Genomic DNA, 21,417 nt, shown 5'->3' with positions numbered 1-21,417 from the left:
TTTTTCTTTAACAACTCTACTCTTAATGGACTCTTTTAGAGAACCTAATTAGTTAGCTACTTTTGAAATTTGAAATTAAATATTATTTATTATTAATTTAATTGATTATTAATTATTTATTATTCAGAACCTTCTAGATGGTGCCTTATCCCTTTGAGAATCTTTTTAACTTTAAATATCTTCAAATTAAACCTTTATTATGATATTAAAACTTTAATCTCATTAGATCTGAATCTAGATCCAAGATCCAAATTTATATCCAAAATTCATTTAAATTTTAAGCTGGTTGGACTGAGTCCAGATCTATATTATTTTGGATTATATGAATTGGATCAAGTCCGATCCAAATCTGGACTCGGCCCATCAAGGTGGGCCTTTTTTGAAAAATTATGATTTTTGGGTCAATCGTAACCCAAATTCAGAAAAGTAAAATACCGTTGGGCTTAAAATTCTGAGGTGCATCTAACCGTATATAATTTGAATTTTGCCATTGAATTTCATCAAAATTTAACCTAAATTTTGCTTGAATTTAAACGTTGAAAGTAAAACTTTTTATCATATTTCAGTTGGCTCGTTTCAGTCTCGTTTCAGTCTTGACAATGAGATCTGGGCCAAGCCAGATTCAATTATCTCATCCTAATATTGAGGGTTTTCCTATAATTCTACAACACTTAGCCAAATTTCATAAATCTCAAAATTTAACCAAGTATAAAAACATATGATATTACAGTAGAAGTATGGAATCCACAACAGGCCCCGGATGTTTGGGAGCATGAAAAACTATTATTTCAGGTTCTAATGCCTATCCACCGATGGATAAACTCAACGGTGAAAAAAACAAAATGTTTTTTCATGTAATGATAGTTCAAGCATTTTAAAGACCAATGGGGTCACAGGTCAACCTAGTTAAAACTAATTCTGAGTCTCAAAAAAGGAAACAACTATCTTATTCTCATATATGATTATATTCACATGTGACTTTTACACTGTTTTTCGCAATTTTTTTCTAACAAGATTGAAGTTAGATTTTGATTTGCATGCACGTACTTAAAAGTAAATTATTATCTAATAATAAATATTGTTTCTATTATAACAGTAATTGATTTTTCATATATTAGATATGACAAGTAATGGATTTTGAGACTTTAGTTTTATGCCCACAAGGATTCCACTCGTTTGGTAGGGGCAGCTCGTGAATGTCACCAAGGTGAAGAGATGTTACCAGTTCAAAACCCACGAGTGTGCATCTTATACCGTGAGGACAAAGTCCCCCGAGGCAAGAGAGGGCCTGCGATTGCTAGTGAGCTCGGTGAGTGTGGTAGATTCATTCAGAATATTCATTAAAGAAGACTTAGTCTTCATAAAAATCACACATTATAATAGCCAATAATTTTTTGAGGGAATAACCAATAAATTTTATAATGACTTATAAAATATAAACAAATTCTAAAATATGAATTTAATGCCTAATCAATATAATAGCCAATAAATATCATAATTACCAAAATTAATAAAAAAACAAAACCCTTTTTCTAGAAAACTGGTGAAGGGCCGAATCCGATTCGATTCTGTCAACACTTATAAAAATACAGTGGCCGTGGGAGAACGTTTGATTAACTGTACGTCACATGGATACGGCTGCAGGTACGGGATACGATCATTTTCATGAAGTTATTTATTACGACTGTCCATGTCATCGAGCGATTGCGTCTCTCGCTCTCTCCAAAATTTCCCTCAAACCGGAAACCATTTGCTTCTCTCATTTTGATCGAGCGAAGAGAACCCATTAGCACCCATTTTAGTGAGAGCAGAGAAGAATTTCATGGAGGGGAAGAGAAGGAGGGTCGCCTTCGTATTGATCGATGGTCTGGGGGACGTCTCCTTGCCCATGCTCGGTTACAAGACCCCTCTTGAAGCGGCATGCACTCCCCATTTGGATGCCATCGCCTCTGCTGGCGTCAATGGGTTGATGGACCCTGTTGAGCCTGGCTTGGCCTGTGGGAGCGACACTGCCCACCTCTCCCTTCTCGGGTACAACCCAAGAGTTTATTACAGAGGCAGAGGGGCCTTTGAATCGATGGGTGCCGGTTTGGCGATGTCCCCTGGTGATATTGCATTCAAGGTCAGACCACCCACCTTCTTTTTTCCCATACTTTATCTGTTTGTTGCTTTGAAGATTTGTTTGTGGTAGAATGTGATGAATTTGGTTTTGGAGGGTCTCTTTTTTCTGTTCTTGGTGATTTTGATCCTTGAAGTTTATAGATGGTGTTATGAAGAAATTAGATTTTGGGGATTAATATATGGTGGGTTTTCATGTTACCCTGAACCAGAGGTTCCAAGGTAGCATTTTTAAGTGAAATACCACGTTACTAGAGAACATAATTTTCAGTTCCTAGATGTATGAAGATTCAATTCTGTATTATGACTCAAAAGTGACGTTTGAGAACTTGATCAAAGCTCATGCAGTGTCATAGCATTCTCAGTCTTTCTTCCTTTTAAATATTCCGTTCTTTATTTTCAGATGTAGTTTACTTATCCTCCTGCCGAAGTGTACAGACTTGGCGCTGACCTAGACATGATTTTGGATAAGGTTATTGTAGGTGCAAATTGAAGGGCATAAAAGCAGTGGTATTGCTTGTGGTATTATTAGCTTATTCAAGACCATTCTTCAAGAAAAGTAGCTCTTTCTCCAAACGAGCTTTCCTTCTGAGAAAGAATTTTTGCTCTGTATGAAAACAGGATGTTGTTCTAAGCCGTGGCATCTATGGGAGATAAGGACTGGGCATTCTTTGCTGATACCATGAATGTCTCCTCATGGATTTCATATTTCATCTTATTCACAAAGACGAGCTTCTCAATTCCATGGCACGTGCATCAGTATTGTTTGTAGATTTGAATATTGTGACAATGCAATTGATAGTTATTGAGAGATTACTTGCATAATTCCTCAATATATTTTCTCAGACAAGCCTTATGTGGCTATCTTGCTGTTACTTGTTAAGAATTTAGGATCGAAAAAGTCCTCCTGATAAACTATGTATGCTAACTCCATAGCTTAACTCCTCTTATTGGTATTGATTTAATCGTATATCTAGACAAGTGTGATTGCATCTACCTAAGGGAGTTGTTGGGATATTTAGTTGAAATTTCGGTGTTGAATCGTGAATATCATCACAATTAAATTGTCCAAGAGGTTTATTTCAAAAAGACAAAAAGCAAAAAATTGGTTTCCTAGAACCTTTTTAGGTTAATGTGCTACAACTATTGTATCCCATTAAGGGTGACACAGAGGATGGTTTTGACGCCAGACTGTGGTTCGTTTCTCAAGTATTGCCATTCTCTCATGCATTTGCATGTTAAATAGTTTGGAAAAGAGGTCAGAATGCTAGATTTGCCATTGTAAGCTGTTAGATGTCTTCTAATTGTTGGCTGATTACTTTCCTCTTTGGTTTGATAGCAACATTTCTTGATTGTCTATGGTTTGTGAATTCTCTCTTATAGTTGGTTTCCTACATATGCTAAAGACTCTTGTTGCCTTAATAGTCAAACTTTGCTACTTTGGATGAGAACACTGGAACAGTGACCAGCAGGCGAGCAGATAGGCATTTTGAGGAAGAGGGACCAGTCCTCTGTGCAGCATTGGATGGAATGAAATTACCATCTTTTCCTGAATATGAAGTCAGAGTACGGTGAGTAGTCTTGGATTCACTAGAAGATGATACATATTTTGTTTTTTGTTAGCTGATGGTATTTGTTTGACTTAAGTTCATCAAAATATAGAATTATATTTTAAACAGAAAACAATTGAAAGGGAAATATTATAACTTATACGTACTTAAATGCAGTAATGAATTTGGTACTGTTTGTTAGTGAAAAAAAATGCTTACTGTCAAAGGTTCTGTCCTAATTGTTTGATTACCGTTCAACCTAATCATGTCCTTAGATTAGAAAGTATGAATTTGACTGAGGTTTTTGATAGGGCATTTCCAACACGTGCTTTGGAATTTATAAAAAGAATTATATTGTCTAACTCTTCCATTGAGTGGTCAGGAAAATTATGTCTTACCATTAATTATCATCAATATCGAAGGGTATGGTTGTTTTCTTTGTATTGTTTGTTCACCAGTGAGTTGTCGAATGTTTTCTCTATGTAGATATGCAACAGAGCATAGGTGTGGAGTGGTGGTTAAAGGGCCAAAACTGAGTGGCAACATTTCAGGCACTGACCCACTGAAAGACAACCGCTTGCTTTTGAAGTCTATGCCTCTCGATGGTACAGAGGAATCGAAGAATACAGCTGCAGTTGTTAATGAACTATCCAAAGAAATGTCACACATTCTAGTCTCGCATCCACTGAACAAGAAGCGTGCCTCAGAAGGGAAAAACATTGCAAATGTGGTCCTTTTGAGAGGTTGTGGAATTCGAATTGAGGTGGGATGAATACATACTATTTGAAGTTTCTTTCTTTTGTAACATGCATAAATACCTAAGGCATGTTTTTCTGCTGCTGAAGAGAGCTCTGCGGCACCACCTGCCTGGAGCACTCTTCCATAAAACTCGAACTCCTGCCCCTCTACGGGAAGTGTTTCAACAGAAAGGGGGGTGGCCCGTTGAAAATGAGGTCCTCTTTCCATGCGGAAAGAGGATCTCGTGTTTCTGTTGCTGCAGTGGGCCCTGCAGAAATTGCATGGGGGTATGTGCATTTCCGCTGCACAAACGTGCCCCTAATGCACTGAACACACATGTACACATACACCATACATCACACACATATAAATATAAATCTAAACTAAATATGAAGATATCTATATTCAAAGTGAGAGAGAGAGAAAGCAACAATTATTTACTGAAAAAAGCGTATTTTGCCAGATATTCTGATTATGAGTGAAAAGGGAAAACGTTTCCCGCTTTTCCTTTTTTTTGCTTTTTATGGACCCAATACTCTTTTAGGGTTTTCTTGCTTAGTTAACTTTTGTGAGTTTGGGTGTTCTTTGTGGCTTTAGGTTTTCTGTGATAGAGAGCCGTCATCTACCTTTGTAATCCCTTTTTTGACATAGTGAAAATCTCTGCTCCTCCACTGCCCGTGGACATAGGCCATTGGCCGAACCACGCAAATCGTGTGTCATTGTGTGTGCTTGTTTTCTTCTCTCTCTCTCTCTCTGTTGTGTTTATTCCGCTGTGCAACTTTCTAACAGTTATGGTGGAAAAGCAACCTGCCGTTTAGGAGAAAGAGGAAGAAAACTAAAGAAAATAATGACACTTCCACTCTCTAAATGAATGTTCTTCCAATTTTGCTTCGGAAATCAAGATTGAGTAGTACTCTGATTCTGAATAGATGAAAGCAACTCTCCTCGCACAAGCTAAACCACATCTACTTTGTTTAAATCTAATGTCCATTAGTTTGCAAGATGGGATGACTCAGCATCATTTGAACATAGTGATTGGAGTGCCTAATTGACTTGGAAAGCATGTGGCAATGTTAGATAAGTCGGTTTTTGATGGGCTTGGTTCAAACCTTGAGACCCTTTTCAGGCTCATGGCAAGTTAAAATAAGCACTTAAACAAGCAATAATCAGATGAATGTTGTTAGTAAGATTTTGGTGTTTCCTGTGTAAGGTTAATGCTGATCCTGTTAGACCTCATCCTATTCACAGGTACCTGCATTTCAGCAAAAGCATGGAATGTGGCCTTGCATGGTAGCTCCAACCAAAATTATTGCAGGACTTGGCCTCTCGCTGGACATTGATGTCCTGGAAGCACCTGGTGCAACTGGTGACTACAGAACACTGCTAACTTCAAAAGCAACCACAATAGCAAAGGCCTTGTCTGCTCCATTACAGCCACCTCCCTGTGTTTTTGTTCCAGGGGAGGATGATCCTAAACCTGGTCGAGCAGATGGCTATGATTTTGGATTCCTTCACATCAAGGTAGTGGAACATATATATTGTATTTGTTGTTTATTTACTTTTTTATTTAATAATCAGCAATTCTGATTGTCTCTACAATATGGTAATACTCCTGGTAGGAAATAATGTGACGCATGTCTGTTGCAGGCGATAGACGATGCTGGGCATGACAAGGCAAGCTCGTTTAAGGTTAGAGCTTTAAAAGCAGTTGATAAGGCAATCGGGCAGCTAGCTTGCCTTCTTTGGAAGGCCGAAAACACTGGAAAGTTTGAGTACTTGCTCTGTGTCACTGGTGATCATTCGACTCCTGTTGAGTATGGCGATCACAGCTTTGAACCAGTGCCATTTGTGCTTTGCCAATTGAAGGACTATGTTGGTGCAGTTGGAGGAGAGAGTATCGTGATGCATACTTCACTGGATACATTTCCACTCCCCTCAGCAGAAGCTGGTGAAGATGAAGGGAGAACTGAGTTAGTGGCGGAGAGCAATGGGGGTAGGCACAGCAAGCCTTTCAGTGGTGATTCTGTGTGCAAGTTCAATGAAATAGCAGCAGCAAGGGGTTGCTTGGGGCGCTTTCAAGGGAGTGAGATGATGGGGATTATAAAGCGACACCTTGAACTCAAATGTTGCTGAGCAATTCCAAAATTTTGTTTTTGTCAGTGTTCAAGAAGAGTGCCACTGGGGGGCTATTCTCCTGCTTGGATGGTGAAAAACGGTTTATCTTGTCAGGTGTTTGGAGAATTATCTTTTTCAGACAAAGTTACTGGTTTGAATCAAATAATGTTCATCCATTTTTAACTTGTCCAAAAATAAAGCATGGCATGTTATATACAGAATGCTGGCTGCTCAATATTCTGGACTCCGGAGACAGTTAACTCTTCTTAGACAACTCGATCCGGTTTGAACCACAATTAACTGAGAACCATGGTCCAGTTAAGCATAAAATGGTCTAGGCGTCTAGCTCACTAAGGGTGGTGAAGCCTTGTTCTTTTGGACAAGGGAAAACCACTGTTACGGTTCAGAGGTGTTACCTTGAACATTGACTCTGGTCTTGTGGTGGTGGTCTGCAGTGTAAAATTTCATGAGTATTCCTTTTCCTGCCCACCGGGGATAGTTTTTCATTGGGTTTGACCTTGTGACAAGGGATGTACATCCCAGGCATCGACCTGGCGATATCCTTCAACTTGAATGCCTTGAGCTGACCCACCTAGCCAAGCATAGGAAGCTCTCGTGGGCATGGTCAACCATTTTAGTTCCTATAATAATCACTAGTATCGGTCTCAACAATATTTTGGCAAGTGTTTTCCTCAAAAACAGTCAAGTGGTTTGTTTATAAATTCTTACCAAATTTATCAGAGTTTTTCTCTAATACTATTAGAATTTAAAAATTCAAAGTTCAAAAAATTGACTTCCGCATTGAATGGTGTTGATATGTGGTGTTGAGGTTGCGAACTCCATCTCCAATGCAGTGGCTTTGGCAATAAGCTGCTCCCAAACCATAGAGGTTGTTGGGGGAAACTGCGATGGACTCCTCCCAAACCATAACACACCGTGTTTCAAAACTACCCTCGTGGGAAAACCACAAATTCAAGGTTCTTAAATAAAATCTTTTTTTTTTTATGACTTGAACAAAACCTTATTAAGTAAAATATTCAGAACATAATTTTCACTGCAATCTCTCTGTCTCTCCCTCTTTGAATATAAGTGGTTAATCATCTTGAAAGCGTTTTTCCTCTTTGTAGTATTTGGTAATTACCTTGTTTGGAAGTTGGTAATTGGGATCAGAGTGAGATTTGGGTAAAAGTTTGGCTGAATTGGAAGAATGATGTTCCGAAGGTAGTTTGCCGAAATAAGAAAGTGAAGGCACCCAGGCCTTGTTTGTTTCATTCTCATGTAAAGTAAAGGCTTTACATGGGAAAAGTACTGCCATCTCAGCCCATGTGATTTTTTTTCACGTGAAAGGTAGTATAGTGGAGGAGGTATAAAAAGTGGTTGGTGGTGAAAAAAACTGGGCCCCATTTGTATCAGCCGCTTTCCCACCATTATGATGGTTTGGTGTTTGTTTCATTCATGGTGTGTTGCTAACTCAATATTTTCCCATGTAAGTTGCATGAAACAAACAAGGCCTTGGGCGATTCGAACCAAATCGGTAATCTGTCGATAGGGTCCAAGAACTGACAGTCCGTGCAAACAATCGGTCGAATTAGACATATTCTTTCAATAATCTATTATTAAATAAAATATAAATGATCTTTTTAAAACAATAAAATAAAATAAAATGTAAAGTTAAAATCCACACCCAAATCCGACGTCCATTTAGTCGGATTCGGTAGTCAATTTCATATCCTATTAATATTTGGAATCGGGTTTGGCATTGAGATTTGCATTCAAACCTGAACTGGAATCCGATTTTGATCCAAATCTGATTAAAACCCAAACCCAATTAAGTGTCAGTTATAGATTCTGTTTTATCTTATTCCGTGTCACTCTGAATCTGAATCTGAATCCGAATCCGAATCCGAATCCGAATCCCGCTTAAGTCATGACCGACTAGGTCGACATGCTTAGATCCAGCCCGAGACCGACCCGTTTACATCTCTAGGCAGAAGTATGGAGGATCATGTCAGAGTTACTATTGGTTGTCTAACTTTTTTTCTTCTACAGCTGCCGTAAAATGTGCGGAGCCTTGACGTTTAGGTTCTACAATCGACCTTAGACATTATTAGAGTTTTCGCTCTCTCCTTTTGCTGGGGGTTTTTTGTGGAACGTCGCCGCTCTTGCTTCCTGTTCTTCAGTTCAACTTCTTGAGAGAGAGAGAGAGAGAGAGAGAGAGAGAGAGAGAGAGAGAGAGAGAGAGAGAATATGAAGGAGGAAGAATCCTCGAACATATCTCCCTTCGTCGATCAGCTCGTTGTTGGTTTCCTTCTCTTCTCTTATTTTTTTCTTTCCTTATTTGGGCAGTTTTCTTCACAAAAAATCTCCCTCGTTGTTGAGTTTTCTTGGTTTTCTAGGCACCGGGCGATGTGGTTCTTGACTTGTCCAAGATGGTAAACCAGACCCTCAAACTCGGAGGAGGCCTGCGCCAGGTTAAGTAAATCCTTAATCCATCTCTTGCTCAATCACCCATCATCGATATGCCTTCGTTTTTCTCCTCTGCTTCCATTAGTTGCTCAAGTTTCGTGTTATGGTTAGACTTATCCAATAAACCATGATGTTGGTGACATTGGTTACTATTGCTTCTTATCATCATAAATCACTTCCCCACGTTCTTGGTTAGACAGAATAAGCATACCCAAAGTTCGGTAGTTATCAGTTTTTGTGATTGTATTCTCTGCTATTTGTAGCAGTAAAGGTTGTTTGTTATACTGTTATATTTGTGTTTCTTTTCATTATGGTGGTGGCTGTATGCGCTTAAGATTTCATGGATGCAATGACAAGCATGAAATCCAGTTTTGGGGGCGGATGTCTCTGCCCTTGCATTGTTGGCGATTTGATTTGGTGATCTGAATTCGGAGCGCTATCTTAAAAAATGCTAGTTTTTTTTTTACGTGGCTATCTGTGGTTCTGGGTCTCCACCTCATTGGAGATTGGGTTTTGAAAAGAGATAGAATTACTTTAGTTCCTTAGTTAACAGATCAGCTTATTGTTGTCGTTTGCTAGCATGATAATGTGAGTTTTTCCACACTTGTGACGTCTATTTATGCTTCGTCTTATGGTGCCTTGAAAAGCTAGTTTCTTACTTTTTCTCTTTTCCTGCTTCCGGTTTTCTATAATTGGCTCGCTGTTCCCCACCTTGATTGATATTCAATGGAGAAACAAATTTGGAAGCAAGATCACCTTAGTCTTAAGTCTTAACTACCAGACCAGCTAATCATAGCTTTGAAACGTATGTAGTTTTAATTTTGGTGCCTTTAGACCATGTACAGAACGGGTCTAGCTTTGCGTTCTTTACTGTTTTTATTTGATCTCTTAAGATATTATTTTGGATTAAGCATGACATGATGATCTGTGCATATGGTTGCGTCTGAATGGTGTTGCAGCCTTTATGGATGTTATATGTGGTTATCATTTTTGTAGCCAAAGCTTTTTGCAGTAGTTTGGTTCACATGTTGGAATCTGAAATAATTGTTTTGGAACATTCTTTGGTTCTTTTTGGCTCTATTTTCTTGTACTCGGATACCCTTGCAGTGAAATGTTTATTTTATTTGATATCCTTATTTTTTCTTTTATTCCCTTAATTTGCATTGGATTTTTTTCTCATGTTTCCGCTTGAACCTTCATGTCATTCTTTATGACTTAATTTTCAGGACTGTGATGCTATCTCTGTCATGATGGCTGGGAGGCTTAGGTTCTCTAAACCGAATAAATATTGGGTGGAAAGCTCCCAGAAGAGGGTGAGTGGAAAGACCATGCCTTACATCTTAGCAAGGATATCTGCTAGCCAGAATCATTGCAGCTTGTTTTAATTTGCTAGTTTCTGAAAATTGGTGACTGAAATATGAAGCAGCTTAGTTAATACGCCTGATGAGTTTTGTGGTCTTTCATGCGATAAGATGTGTTTCCCTCTAATGATTCTGAGCCTGTAGCTTGGATCTATTCGAAGATTTTATATGTTAAATATGTTGCTTGATTGCTTCATTGAGAAGTTCTCTGTAAATTTTAACTGCAATTGATCCTTTTCTGGAGCCTGACTTTCAATGTTTGTGCTCTTTCATCTCTTCCTGTCTATTTAATGCCTGACAATGTTGTCAACTGCTTTCATTGGAGATATGAACAACATTACAAGGAAAATCTCCTTTTTATAGTTATGTCCTTATTGTACTAAAATTTATGTTTTTTAATGTTTGTAACAATGATCATGGTGTAACCTGATTCGGTTTCTGTCTGTGCAGTATGTACCATCTGTGGGTGATACAGTTCTTGGTATTGTTGTTGATTGCAAATCAGACGTAAGCATTTATGGATGAGCTTCATTTGGTTATTTTGGTTTGTTGATAACTTGTTCTCTGTTTAAAAGTTGCAAGTTTTTGTTATTGTATCTGATGTGTCAAGCTTATTATTACTTGACATTATATCTACAGTGCATCTATATTATCAATGTCATATCTCATTAGTCATTACTCATAAAATGACCACTCCATGCTTGGATGATGTAATTTACAAATAACAGTAAAGTTCTTTCTTCACATCAAGTTATATAGCATAGTCAGTTTGTTTCTTCAATTCCTGCTCTATTTTGCTGAAAGTGCATTCAATGTAATTTAACTATATGTGCAAGTCTTCTTTGACCTTTTCTTTGTCTTTTTTGTTTTTGTTTTAATGTATGTCATTTTTTCTAGGCATGCGTGGTTCTGAACTGAATATTGGCATCTGGTTGTTGTAATATTACTGTGATTCTTGCTGTACTTTTATTGTTCTTGTTTTTCTCTACTTAAATATGTTTTTTTTTGTTTTACCTTTGTTTTTCTATATTTTGAAAAATTCTACCTTTCTCTTGACACTTTTGAAAAAAAAAACAAAATTATATTCTTAATTTTCCAAAATACAAATGTTCTGTCAAAATTTATAGGGAACTGATAATATCATAAGAATTGCCTTGCATAGTATGGCTAAGACTGTTTGTATGTAATTTCATATTCTTCTTTGCTTGTTTATATTTCTTTTAGTAGATAAAATAACTAAGAAGATGAGCCTGGATTATTATAAAAATTTCCAGTTGATAATGTCAATCTGTATGATAAATAAATATAAACAAATCATGTCGTTAAATGATAATTATCAGACCCTGTTTCAAGTATGACTCATTTATCAATATGTATTTATCTGACCCAGTGTTGTGAAAAGCGTTGAGGCATAGCAAGGCGCTCCACCAAAAATTGAGGCGAGGCGTAAAGCGTAAGCCTCAATTTTTTTTTGAAAACTTAAAAAAATATAAAAACATATCCAAAAATACAAATAAATAAAAAAATGCTTTATTGATGAAGCAACAACCAATAAGAAATAAAAAATCTCAAATAAATACTAAAAAATATGAGATTAACATATAAAAGTAACTAAGAAACTGATTATATAACGAAAAATATCTGAAAACTAATTATATAATTGAAAAATATCTGAAAACTAATTATATAACTGAAAAATATCTGAAAACTAATTATATAGCTGAAAAATATAACTTCTTCTTCGAAAATATCAAATAAATACTAAAAAATATGAGATTAACATATAAAAGTAACTAAGAAACTGATTATATAATGAAAAATATCTGAAAACTAATTATATAAACTAATTATATAACTGAAAAATATCTGAAAACTAATTATATAACTGAAAAACTTCTTCTAAAAAATATAATATAACTTCTTCTTCTTCTTAAACTAATTATATAACTGATAAATATCTGAAAACTAATTATATAACTGAAAAACTTCTTCTGAAAAATATAATACTTTGTTCATGCCTCAGGCTGGCGCCTTGAGGCGCAGAGGGCCTCGCCTCAAGGAGAGGCGTGCTTTTAACAATACTGCATGTTACCAATAAGAAATTTAATAAAATAATTTCTTCTACAGAAAGGAATGAAAAATGAGAATCAATGTTAGTTTAGGACCCCTTGAATATTTGTTGTGCAACTTATCTCCGAGTCTTTTTTTTCTTCTTCTAAGATCTTTTATGGAAGTTTTTGGAAGTATCTATAATTGATGCATATATGTTTAGCTTTTCTTCAGAGTAAGCTATTCACTAAGCTTGATATGTGGTGATGTTAATATTAAAATAATTGGCATTGAATATCATGCTTTTCTTTTCCCTGTTGTGATATTTTCCCCAGCTCTTTTTCCCCATTTCTGTGGATGGTCATAGGTACTGCTTTATGCATATTACTGTGAAATTATGGTTTCTTATTAGTGCATCATGTTTCTCTACCCTTGTTTCATGAGCCTTAATGATACCATTTTTTATTTGTTCTTTGTTGTTTTGGTACAGAACTTTTTAGTGGATATAAAAGGGCCAACTGTAGCATTCCTTCCTGTACTTGCATTTGAAGGGGGAACCAGGAGAAATATACCAAAGTTTGAGGTAAGAACCATGAATAAGACCTTGTTTTGAAAACTGTAAACATGTAACCAAGCATAGAGGAACACTTTTGAAATATGTATCTGCTGAAGACTTTAAAGTGCTGTCATAATTCTGTGGATTGTATGCTTTAGATCTGTAGCCTTCTGATTCAGTTATGGCATTGCCTACAATGATTTTGGAGCATGGTTGCCAGTCGAGGAAGCGGGAGTAGGAAGCGAGGAACTTTTAAAATTTTAGGAAGCAGGAAGCGTGGGATGACTTAAAAGCGAATCAGGAATCGACCTAGGAAGCGAACCGGAAGCGACCTAGGAAGCGATCAGGAAGCGAGGGAGAAGCGAAAAAAGAGAAAAATAAAATAAAAATAAGAATAAAAATAAAAATAAAAATAAAAATACAAAAAAATGAAAAAAGGGGGAAGCACGCTTCCCAAAAAACTTGGTGCTTTCCAGTGCATTTCAGAAGCGCGCTTCCCCACTAGGCTAGGCGCTTCCGGTAACTCTGCTTTGGAGGCTTTAGTTTGTTTTCCTTTCTCTGTCAGTCTTTCATATTCCTTTTTACGTGTTACCTCATTCATACGGCGATCACCTCCAATCCCTGGAAGGCCACTACTGCTTTATGTGTCTATCAATGACACTGCAATGGAACTTGGCACAACCAGCCTTGACTTCTAATGAACTTCCCATTCTGGAATGCTGAATCTGGGGTGGATTTTGTAGACGGGCAGATTTGATAGAATGGAGCATTATGTGGCACAACCTCTTTGCATACCCGATCATGAAAGATCCCACCAAGTGGATATCTATTTGATTGTTAAACCCTCTTTTACCTGACTTGTAAAATAATTCTAATTCAAGCCTCAAAGGTAGGAAGATGGTGATCCTAACTGCTATATGAGGCATTGGCTTGAATGGAAATAAAAAAGAGATGTAGCTTAGAGCTATTGAAAGTATATGTAATATAAGGTATTATAAACATGTGTAAAGTAAGTTTATAAAGTTATTATGTACATACCCTATAGTAAAGGGGGTATACTTGTCTTTTTATCTTTTCTTTTGATGTACTCTAAAGGGGGTTGACCCTTTTTAACATGTAAGAGGGTTCTCTCAAAGATCGAGGATAATGAAATACGTGAACTTCTCCTCCTTTGTGCTCCATTTGTGAAGCAGTAACCCTAACACATGTTTCCAATTTTCACATGGTATCATAGCCATACCAAGCTTGAAGAAAGGATTCAAGGAGGGTTCTCGTTGCAAAGAATACTTCATTCCACGTCAACCATTTTTTTGTCTTGGATTACGTGTTGCTGTCGTCTAGAAGGGTTGGTAGAATCTGACTGTTTTGTGTTGGGGATTCAATAGTTCTTGATTTTAGAAGTTTATCAAATCAGGAATCGTTGGATTTGGTGAAATATTGGATTTTCTACAGATTTTTCAATATTTTCTGGATTGGGTATGGTTTTCTGTCCAGATTGGAGAGTTTTCTCTATTCTGAGCATATCAACTGTTTTTTATTGCTCTATTTGACTGCATTTGGGTTGTTTTTGGTAGAGAATCACATTGGGAGTGACTTTGGGTGATATTCTCTTGGTATTTCGGAACTTTGTTGAAGTTTCTAAAAGTGTGTGGGATGATAATCTTGTTTTTTTGAGTTTGGGTGTGCTGGTCAGTATCAGCAAGGTTGAGTCCACTCTGGTTAGGTTTGATTGGTTTGAATTGGGAACTTGCTAGGGTTTGATTTTAGAAGGTCTATAAATCAAACCCCATTGGATTTGGAGCTATATTAGAATTTTGGTAAAATTTTCAAGAATTTCTGAGTTTCTTGAAAATCTCATACCAGTCTTGAGAAAACCCTTAAATTTGATTTGGTTTTTTGATTATTAAGGGTTTGAATTGGTTCTATTGATGTCATTTTTTAGTTTGGAGTACTTCAATATCAGTTTTGTGCTTAGTTTTGAGTTTTATGCTGAGTTTTGTTGAAATCTTAAGGTGTTCACATCCAGCAGTAACTTGTTTTTTGTCCTTCTAAGCATATTCTGGATATCGGGTAGGCTGATTTTGTGATAAACTTCTGTTGTTTCTCTTGGGAGCGTGAGCTGATCTATTTGGGTTGAAAAGCTGTGGTTTTCTTGGTAGTTTTCCTACATAAGTAGTGTGTTCTATTTTTGTGTTCAGATTTAAGCTCTCTTGGGCTGAGTGTCCTGACTAGCATGTTAGGATATTGTACTCTTTTTCCTTGTTGGTTGAGATTGTTTTGTTGCTACATACTTGTAGTGCTTGTCTTGCATATATTTCAGAGTAGTTGGAGGTTGTAAGAATGGAGAAGAGTGAACCAATTCAAATTATTCCAGTGAAGTTGAATGGAAGAGGTGAAGTGATGGGTAATGGGCAGCTTCAGAGATTGGAACATGTTCATCAGGAGATACAACATCAGATCCAGTACCTGCAGCTTCTTGCTCAGTCAACCATTGGCCCTTCTTTCTCTATCATTCCTGCCTTCTCCTCTAATTCTACTCTCTCAGGTATTTTTGGTTGGCTGATAGATTTTGGGGCTTCATGCCATGTGACACCTCATGAGTTTGTCCTTGCTGACTGTCATCCCTGCAGTGGCATCTTTCACACTATAGATGATTCGTCTATGTCTGTTTCCAAAGTAGGTTCAATTACTTGTGATTCCTATCCTAGTAGTAATTTCAATCTTTCTCAAGTTTATCATGTTTCATCCCTTACCATGAATCATATTTCTGTGGGTCAACTTACCAAACTTAACTGAAATGTTATCTTCTCCTTAGTTGGTTGTGTGGTGCAATATAAGTTGTCAGGGAAGAAGATTAGGATTAGCCAAAGAAGAGGATATCTGTGTTATCTGGATTGGATTGATACGAGGGAGCAAAAGCAAGTTGAAACTGGATATGAAACTTCAGTTTTGGATGAACCTATTTTGTGGAACTAGAGACTGGGTCATATTTTCAGCTCTAGATTGCAAAGTTTAGTGTCCTTTGAAAGTTTTGGAAAATCCAAGCTAGTTGTGTCAAATCATGTTAAAGATTGCGTGAGCTGAGGACTAGCCAAAAATCATGCCTTGCCATTCAAGTCTAGTGATTGGTAATCCTTTTAACTTGGTACATTCAGATGTGTGGGATCCTTCTCCGGTTGTGTCAAAAGGAGGATCATCCTATTTTGTGATTTTCATAGATGATTTTACAAGGTTCACATGGATATATTTTATGAAAAATAGAAGTGATCTTTTTGAAAATTTTAAGAGCTTTTGTGCCATGGCTGAAAATCAATTCGCAGCCAAAATTAAAACCCTGCATACATATAAACTCTAGTTGGTTGGTTCGGAGGGGCGTACACATCGCCCCCTATTCAGAACTCAAACAACAATTGCGTCCGCACATTCAGGAAGCGCACTAAGGCAGCTGCGCTTGGGGTGGTGCACGAGGCTGTCGATCCCAAGTTGCTATGCACGGGGTAGTGCATAGGGCAGAGGACCGTCTTGGCACCCGTATATGGGGTAGTGTATAATGCCATTGACTGTTAAGCTGGCCACGTTGGGTTTGCTTGGTGCCACATAGGCTCATAAAAAATTAGCCCGTGACAATATGCATGTCCCTAATAAATTTCAAGATAAAATAAATAAATAAATAAAGTAATGAGATGACATGCAATATCTTCACCAATATGTTTCCCAGCAACAACGAGATCATTAACAAATTTATGGGATTCAAGGATATAATCTTTGATTTTTGATAGGGATGTAAATGGTTTGGATTCAGGTTCGATGTAGCCAATACCAAATCCGATTAATTGGATATTGGCTAATTGGACTCTGATTCAAATGAAAAAAGCTAATACTGAATCTGAAAAAATACAAGTAATTGAATTAAGATATCTGTCGAAAATTCGAAATTGTACCGAAACCAAATCTGTTTATTAATTATATTCTGTTTTCTTAACCAAATTTGATTAATCGAATTCGAAATTGGGTCAGATATCGAATATATCTGATCTGTTGACACCCCTAATTTTTTCACTCATGATGATGCTAAGTAGCTTCTTGTGGAGGTTAGCATCTCTAACAGTAGTAGCTTCCTCATATTTTGCTTTGAGAACATTCAAAAGTTCCTTACTAGTTTTATGATGCTCAAAAGAGGGTATGAGATGATCCTCTATAGAGTTTAGAATGGAATACATAATCATATGTCATCTTTGTGCCACTTATTCCACAAAGTGTGAGATTCACAGTTCAAGATCGGATCAGGCTTGGGAAAATTAGGAGCAGGAGTACTTCAAATATACTCCAAATATTTGGAGTTGAGGAGGAATTAAATCTTGTGATTTCATATAGAAAAAATCTCTCCATTTCGCTTATCTTCTTTTGGTAGTCCAAATAAATTACTTTTTACTTATATAGCCACGTGAGAAACGAGTTCAGTTAAAATTATGATGTTCAAAAAGCTATCAGTCATGACAACATATCTTGCAAATCAAAGCAGATTTCCTGTCAAAATGGGTTCATACCAGTCACATATATTGGCGATATTTTCAAAATATCGCAATATTATCAAAATATCATGATATTATCACTGTAAATGCAGCAAATGAGGTAAAATATCATGATATTTTCAATTAGTTTTACTGTTTTTATTTTTTTTTACATTTTAAATATATTTTTCTTCTTTTTTTACTTATTTCTTTTATTATTTATGTATTTTAATCTAAACATGATATTTTCTTATTTTTGTTATATTTTTTAAGCCCCAATATTTTTTCGAGATTTATCACCAAACCTATAATATTGCAAAAAATAGCCTTGCCGAGATATAGCCGATACTGATATTTTTTACTATGGTTCATACCTCCCCCCATGGGGATGCACTTTCCCTCCAAAGTAGCCTTTTCAAAGGAAAGAGGCTTCCTTTGTGTGGGAGTGTAACAAACACAGAGTTACCGGAAGCTTCTTAGGTAGGTGGGAAGCTCGCTTCCCAGAAACTCGCTTCGGAAGCAAGATACTTCTCGCTTTCGAAACTTCATGGGAATCTCGATTCCCCCACGCTTCTTCTATGCTTCCCACACACATGGTCTATGCTTCCTATATGCTTTTCTCACGTTTTTTTTTCATGTTTTTCATGTATTCCCTCTCACTTCCCATGTACTTTCTCTAAATTGGTAACCTTCATTGTTAGATTTTAATAAAAAATTAACTCTTTTAGTGAAAATCATGAAATATAAGAATGATCAGTTTTATTTTAGTTTTATTTGTTTCTTGTTTGATTCCTATTCAGTTACCATATTGCTTCATTGTTTATTCATATTTCTCTTTCAAATTGATACTTCGCTTCCCGCTTCCTATAAATTTTAAAATGCATTGCTTCTCGCTTCCCGTATCGTTTCCCGCTTCCGCTTCCTAGTTTGGCAACCTTGAACAAACCCCCCCTTAAGGGCCATTCTATCCAAGAAGGTATCTTTATAGTTCAGGAAATGGCGGTTTTTTGCATGGAAGCAGGAAGAAGGATGCAATTTTAATGACTGATTTGATAACCATATTGATTTGAGGATTTTGAAGACTCTTTGGCATATTTTGGATTTTAAATATGATTAGATATAAAAGGCAATGCTTTGTGCACAAACAGCCAAATTTGTAGTGCTCATTAATGGACAACTGGGGGGCAGATGCCACTATGGTTTTGACCAAGGAAAACCACTTTCATTTTCCCTTTTCTTCCTGGCCATGGTGTGTTTGACAAAGAGAATATAGCTAGAGGATAGAATAGACAATTTGGTTCCTTAAACAATTCATTAATTCTGGTTGAACAATAACTTCTTTTGGAGATATGTTTTTCTTTGTACAGGATAAGAAGAAACCAATTGCAATCCTCAAGGAGATTGTCAATGAGTTTGAAAAGATAATGTAACTCTTGATAAGGAAACATCCATCTTCAATCCTGTTCGGTTGATATAAATAAATTGCATCGAATGTGATTTGAATCTGGATAGGGGATATCAGAAATGCAAAATCTATTCCATTGAAAAAAGAATGTTCTCCCTATCAAATACCTAGGCATCCCTGTACTCCAAGGTTGATGCATGTGCAAACTGTGTGAATCATTGATAGCCAAATTCTAACAGCAAGTTGGGATCTTGTCATCAATTATAGTCAACCTGCAATCTCTTGCTATAAAAAATGAGGCTCTTAAATACTTTTCTGATCTTCAGTTTCATTTGTGGAAAGAAGTCTTAATGCATTATATGGATTTTATTTCATGAATATTGTTTTATTACAGGAATTGCCATCATATGTCTAGGTTGGGTTTTTAAATAAAAATTTGTTTGATACTCATTCTATAGTGTGAGCTGCATTTGCCTATCATACAAGTTACATTCACTCAGGGTGTTTTTGGTGGTACAATTTATTTTATGCTTTGAGTGGAGATTTAGATTTTTTCTCTTTAGTACTTTGGTTCATGATAAGTAAGTTCTAAACTTGGTAAAGTTTTTTGGGGAGCATTGGCTGTGTATGCTATTGTCCATTTAGATCCTCATGGCCCTCACTATTGGATCATGTGTGTGCAGAAATATGGCTATTTTTGTTTTTTTAACTGATTCAATTTTACAATGTAGATAAGTACCTTGCTTTATCTCCGAGTTGTCAAAGCAAATAGAAGCATGAATCCTGAGCTCTCCTGCACTGATGGTAACTGTTTCATATTTTTGTATGCATCTCCAGCATATGAAACATCTTTTACTTCATGTACTCCACTTTATCTTATTACACACACGTGATGGTGCATAAGAGCTTTTCAGCAAGTGTGGTTATTATCAAGAGATATTTGGAATTTGCATGCATGGATTTTTTGCCACGGTTTGTTTCGCAGTGAGTCCTCAAATTGGTCATCATGTTATACTCATTTTTTATGCAATACTTTGGCAATAGTTTCTGTAATGGTTTACTAATTTTCAATGCATGACATTGTAATTTCTATTAATATGTTGTATATGGACTTGGGAGAACTTCAATTGTTATTTACTTGGAAAAGCCAATTGGAATGAATGTGTTGTGTATGGATTTGTTTCCATAGTTATACATGCCCTCAGGACATGTAACAGTGTTCTTAATGGTACCACATCATGGATACTCTTTTTTCCCTGCTGTATATATTAATATAAAACATCTCGACATTCTGAGGCTACTGTAACATGCTATCTTACCAACACCTGTCAATCATGATCCAGTTATAGGTTTCATTTCAGGCCAGGGTGACAAATATATGGAATTGGTTTGTCTGGCTACTTGTCAGGTTATTATAACCTTTGCTAAATTGTTTGAGGCCAGCTTAACCTTGATTTTGTTTTATATGGAATTCTACGTTCTATCTGTTTTCTTATATTTAAGAATTAAGAGCTGAATTTAAATTTTTTCTTTTGATCTTTGAAATGGCAGGTGAAAAAATTCTTAGAATATTTTGGAGTTTCAACTTAGGATTTATTATAAACTTACTGAAAAGTGCCTGTGATTATGTCATTTTGCTTTGCCAAAGTGTTAAAATGCCTGGATAAACTTTGGATAGTGGCTCTGAAGTTTATCTGTACCTGTACATGGAAACTTCACCAAGTTCCTTTAAAATTGCAGATGGTGGAAAAGCTGCAGAATTTGGTCCTTTGAAAGATGGCTATATGTTTGAATCGTCAACTGGGATGGCACGTTTGTAAGTGCCATGCGTCTTGTTCCTCTTTATTCTGGAAATAGAAATTGCAGTTCTCAAATGGACCTGATTGGTGCTACTTCTGTTCGCATCAGGTTGCTGAGTAGGCCAACTTGTCCAATTCTTGAGGCCCTTGGGAAGAAGCTTTCATTTGAGATAGCTGTTGGGTTGAATGGCCGTGTCTGGGTATGATTATATCTCGTCGATGTTCCTGATTTTTTCAAATTTATCAAGTTTTTTAGGCAATTTAAAACTAAAGGGAGCACACCATTCTTCTTACTGTAAAAAGAATTGTTGGTAAAGTTTCTCTCTGGTGGGTGTCTACCGTGTATTATGGGGCCGTTTGTATGCTAAACACTACGAACTTTGTAATTTATTTTATGTAATTGTGTTTATTTTTGCAGGTGAATGCATCGTCACCATCGACAGTGATAGTGGTAGCTAATGCAATCATGAATGCAGAGCACTTGAGTGGAACACAACAAAGAATCATGGCAGAAAAACTTTTGCAGAGAATTCAGTGATGATATTTTGTCTACTGTTTCTAAATCATTCCCAAATTTTGCTAAGAACAAGTTTAATAGTTTGTCTGACTGGCTTCAACTTCTTTCCCTGGATTATTAATTAAATGTTATTTTCTGATTTGTAATTGTATAAATGACCATCTTTTGCTTCGGATTTTGAATAAATCTCACTTTAATGTCTGAAAATGCTCATTTTTTTTTAGAGCGAATA

General features: G+C 36.5%; 2 protein-coding genes across 2 annotated transcripts; both read left to right on the top strand.

Moving 5' to 3' along the window:
* Nucleotides 1-1,705: 1,705 nt before the first annotated feature.
* Nucleotides 1,706-6,697, top strand: LOC149843564 (uncharacterized). The gene is made up of 5 exons (XM_090001864.1): nt 1,706-2,122; nt 3,544-3,689; nt 4,155-4,431; nt 5,655-5,927; nt 6,054-6,697. The coding sequence occupies exons 1-5, from the start codon at nt 1,823-1,825 to the stop codon at nt 6,537-6,539; spliced, it is 1,482 nt and encodes a 493-aa protein (XP_089857990.1). The 5' UTR covers nt 1,706-1,822; the 3' UTR covers nt 6,540-6,697.
* A 1,958-nt stretch (nt 6,698-8,655) lies between these two features.
* On the top strand, nt 8,656-21,353 carry LOC149843563 (uncharacterized). The gene is made up of 9 exons (XM_089999905.1): nt 8,656-8,819; nt 8,918-8,992; nt 10,214-10,300; nt 10,799-10,855; nt 12,888-12,980; nt 19,601-19,673; nt 20,610-20,685; nt 20,778-20,868; nt 21,087-21,353. Exons 1-9 carry the CDS (start codon nt 8,769-8,771, stop codon nt 21,204-21,206), a joined length of 723 nt encoding a protein of 240 aa, XP_089856031.1. The 5' UTR covers nt 8,656-8,768; the 3' UTR covers nt 21,207-21,353.
* The last annotated feature ends 64 nt before the right edge of the window (nt 21,354-21,417 follow it).

Source organism: Nuphar pumila, chromosome 3 (genome assembly GCF_984573655.1).
Source record: "Nuphar pumila chromosome 3, dmNupPumi1.hap1.1, whole genome shotgun sequence".
Taxonomy (NCBI): domain Eukaryota; kingdom Viridiplantae; phylum Streptophyta; class Magnoliopsida; order Nymphaeales; family Nymphaeaceae; genus Nuphar; species Nuphar pumila.
The sequence above is the reverse complement of the archived record's forward strand: the minus strand, read 5'-3'. Positions and strand labels throughout refer to the sequence as shown.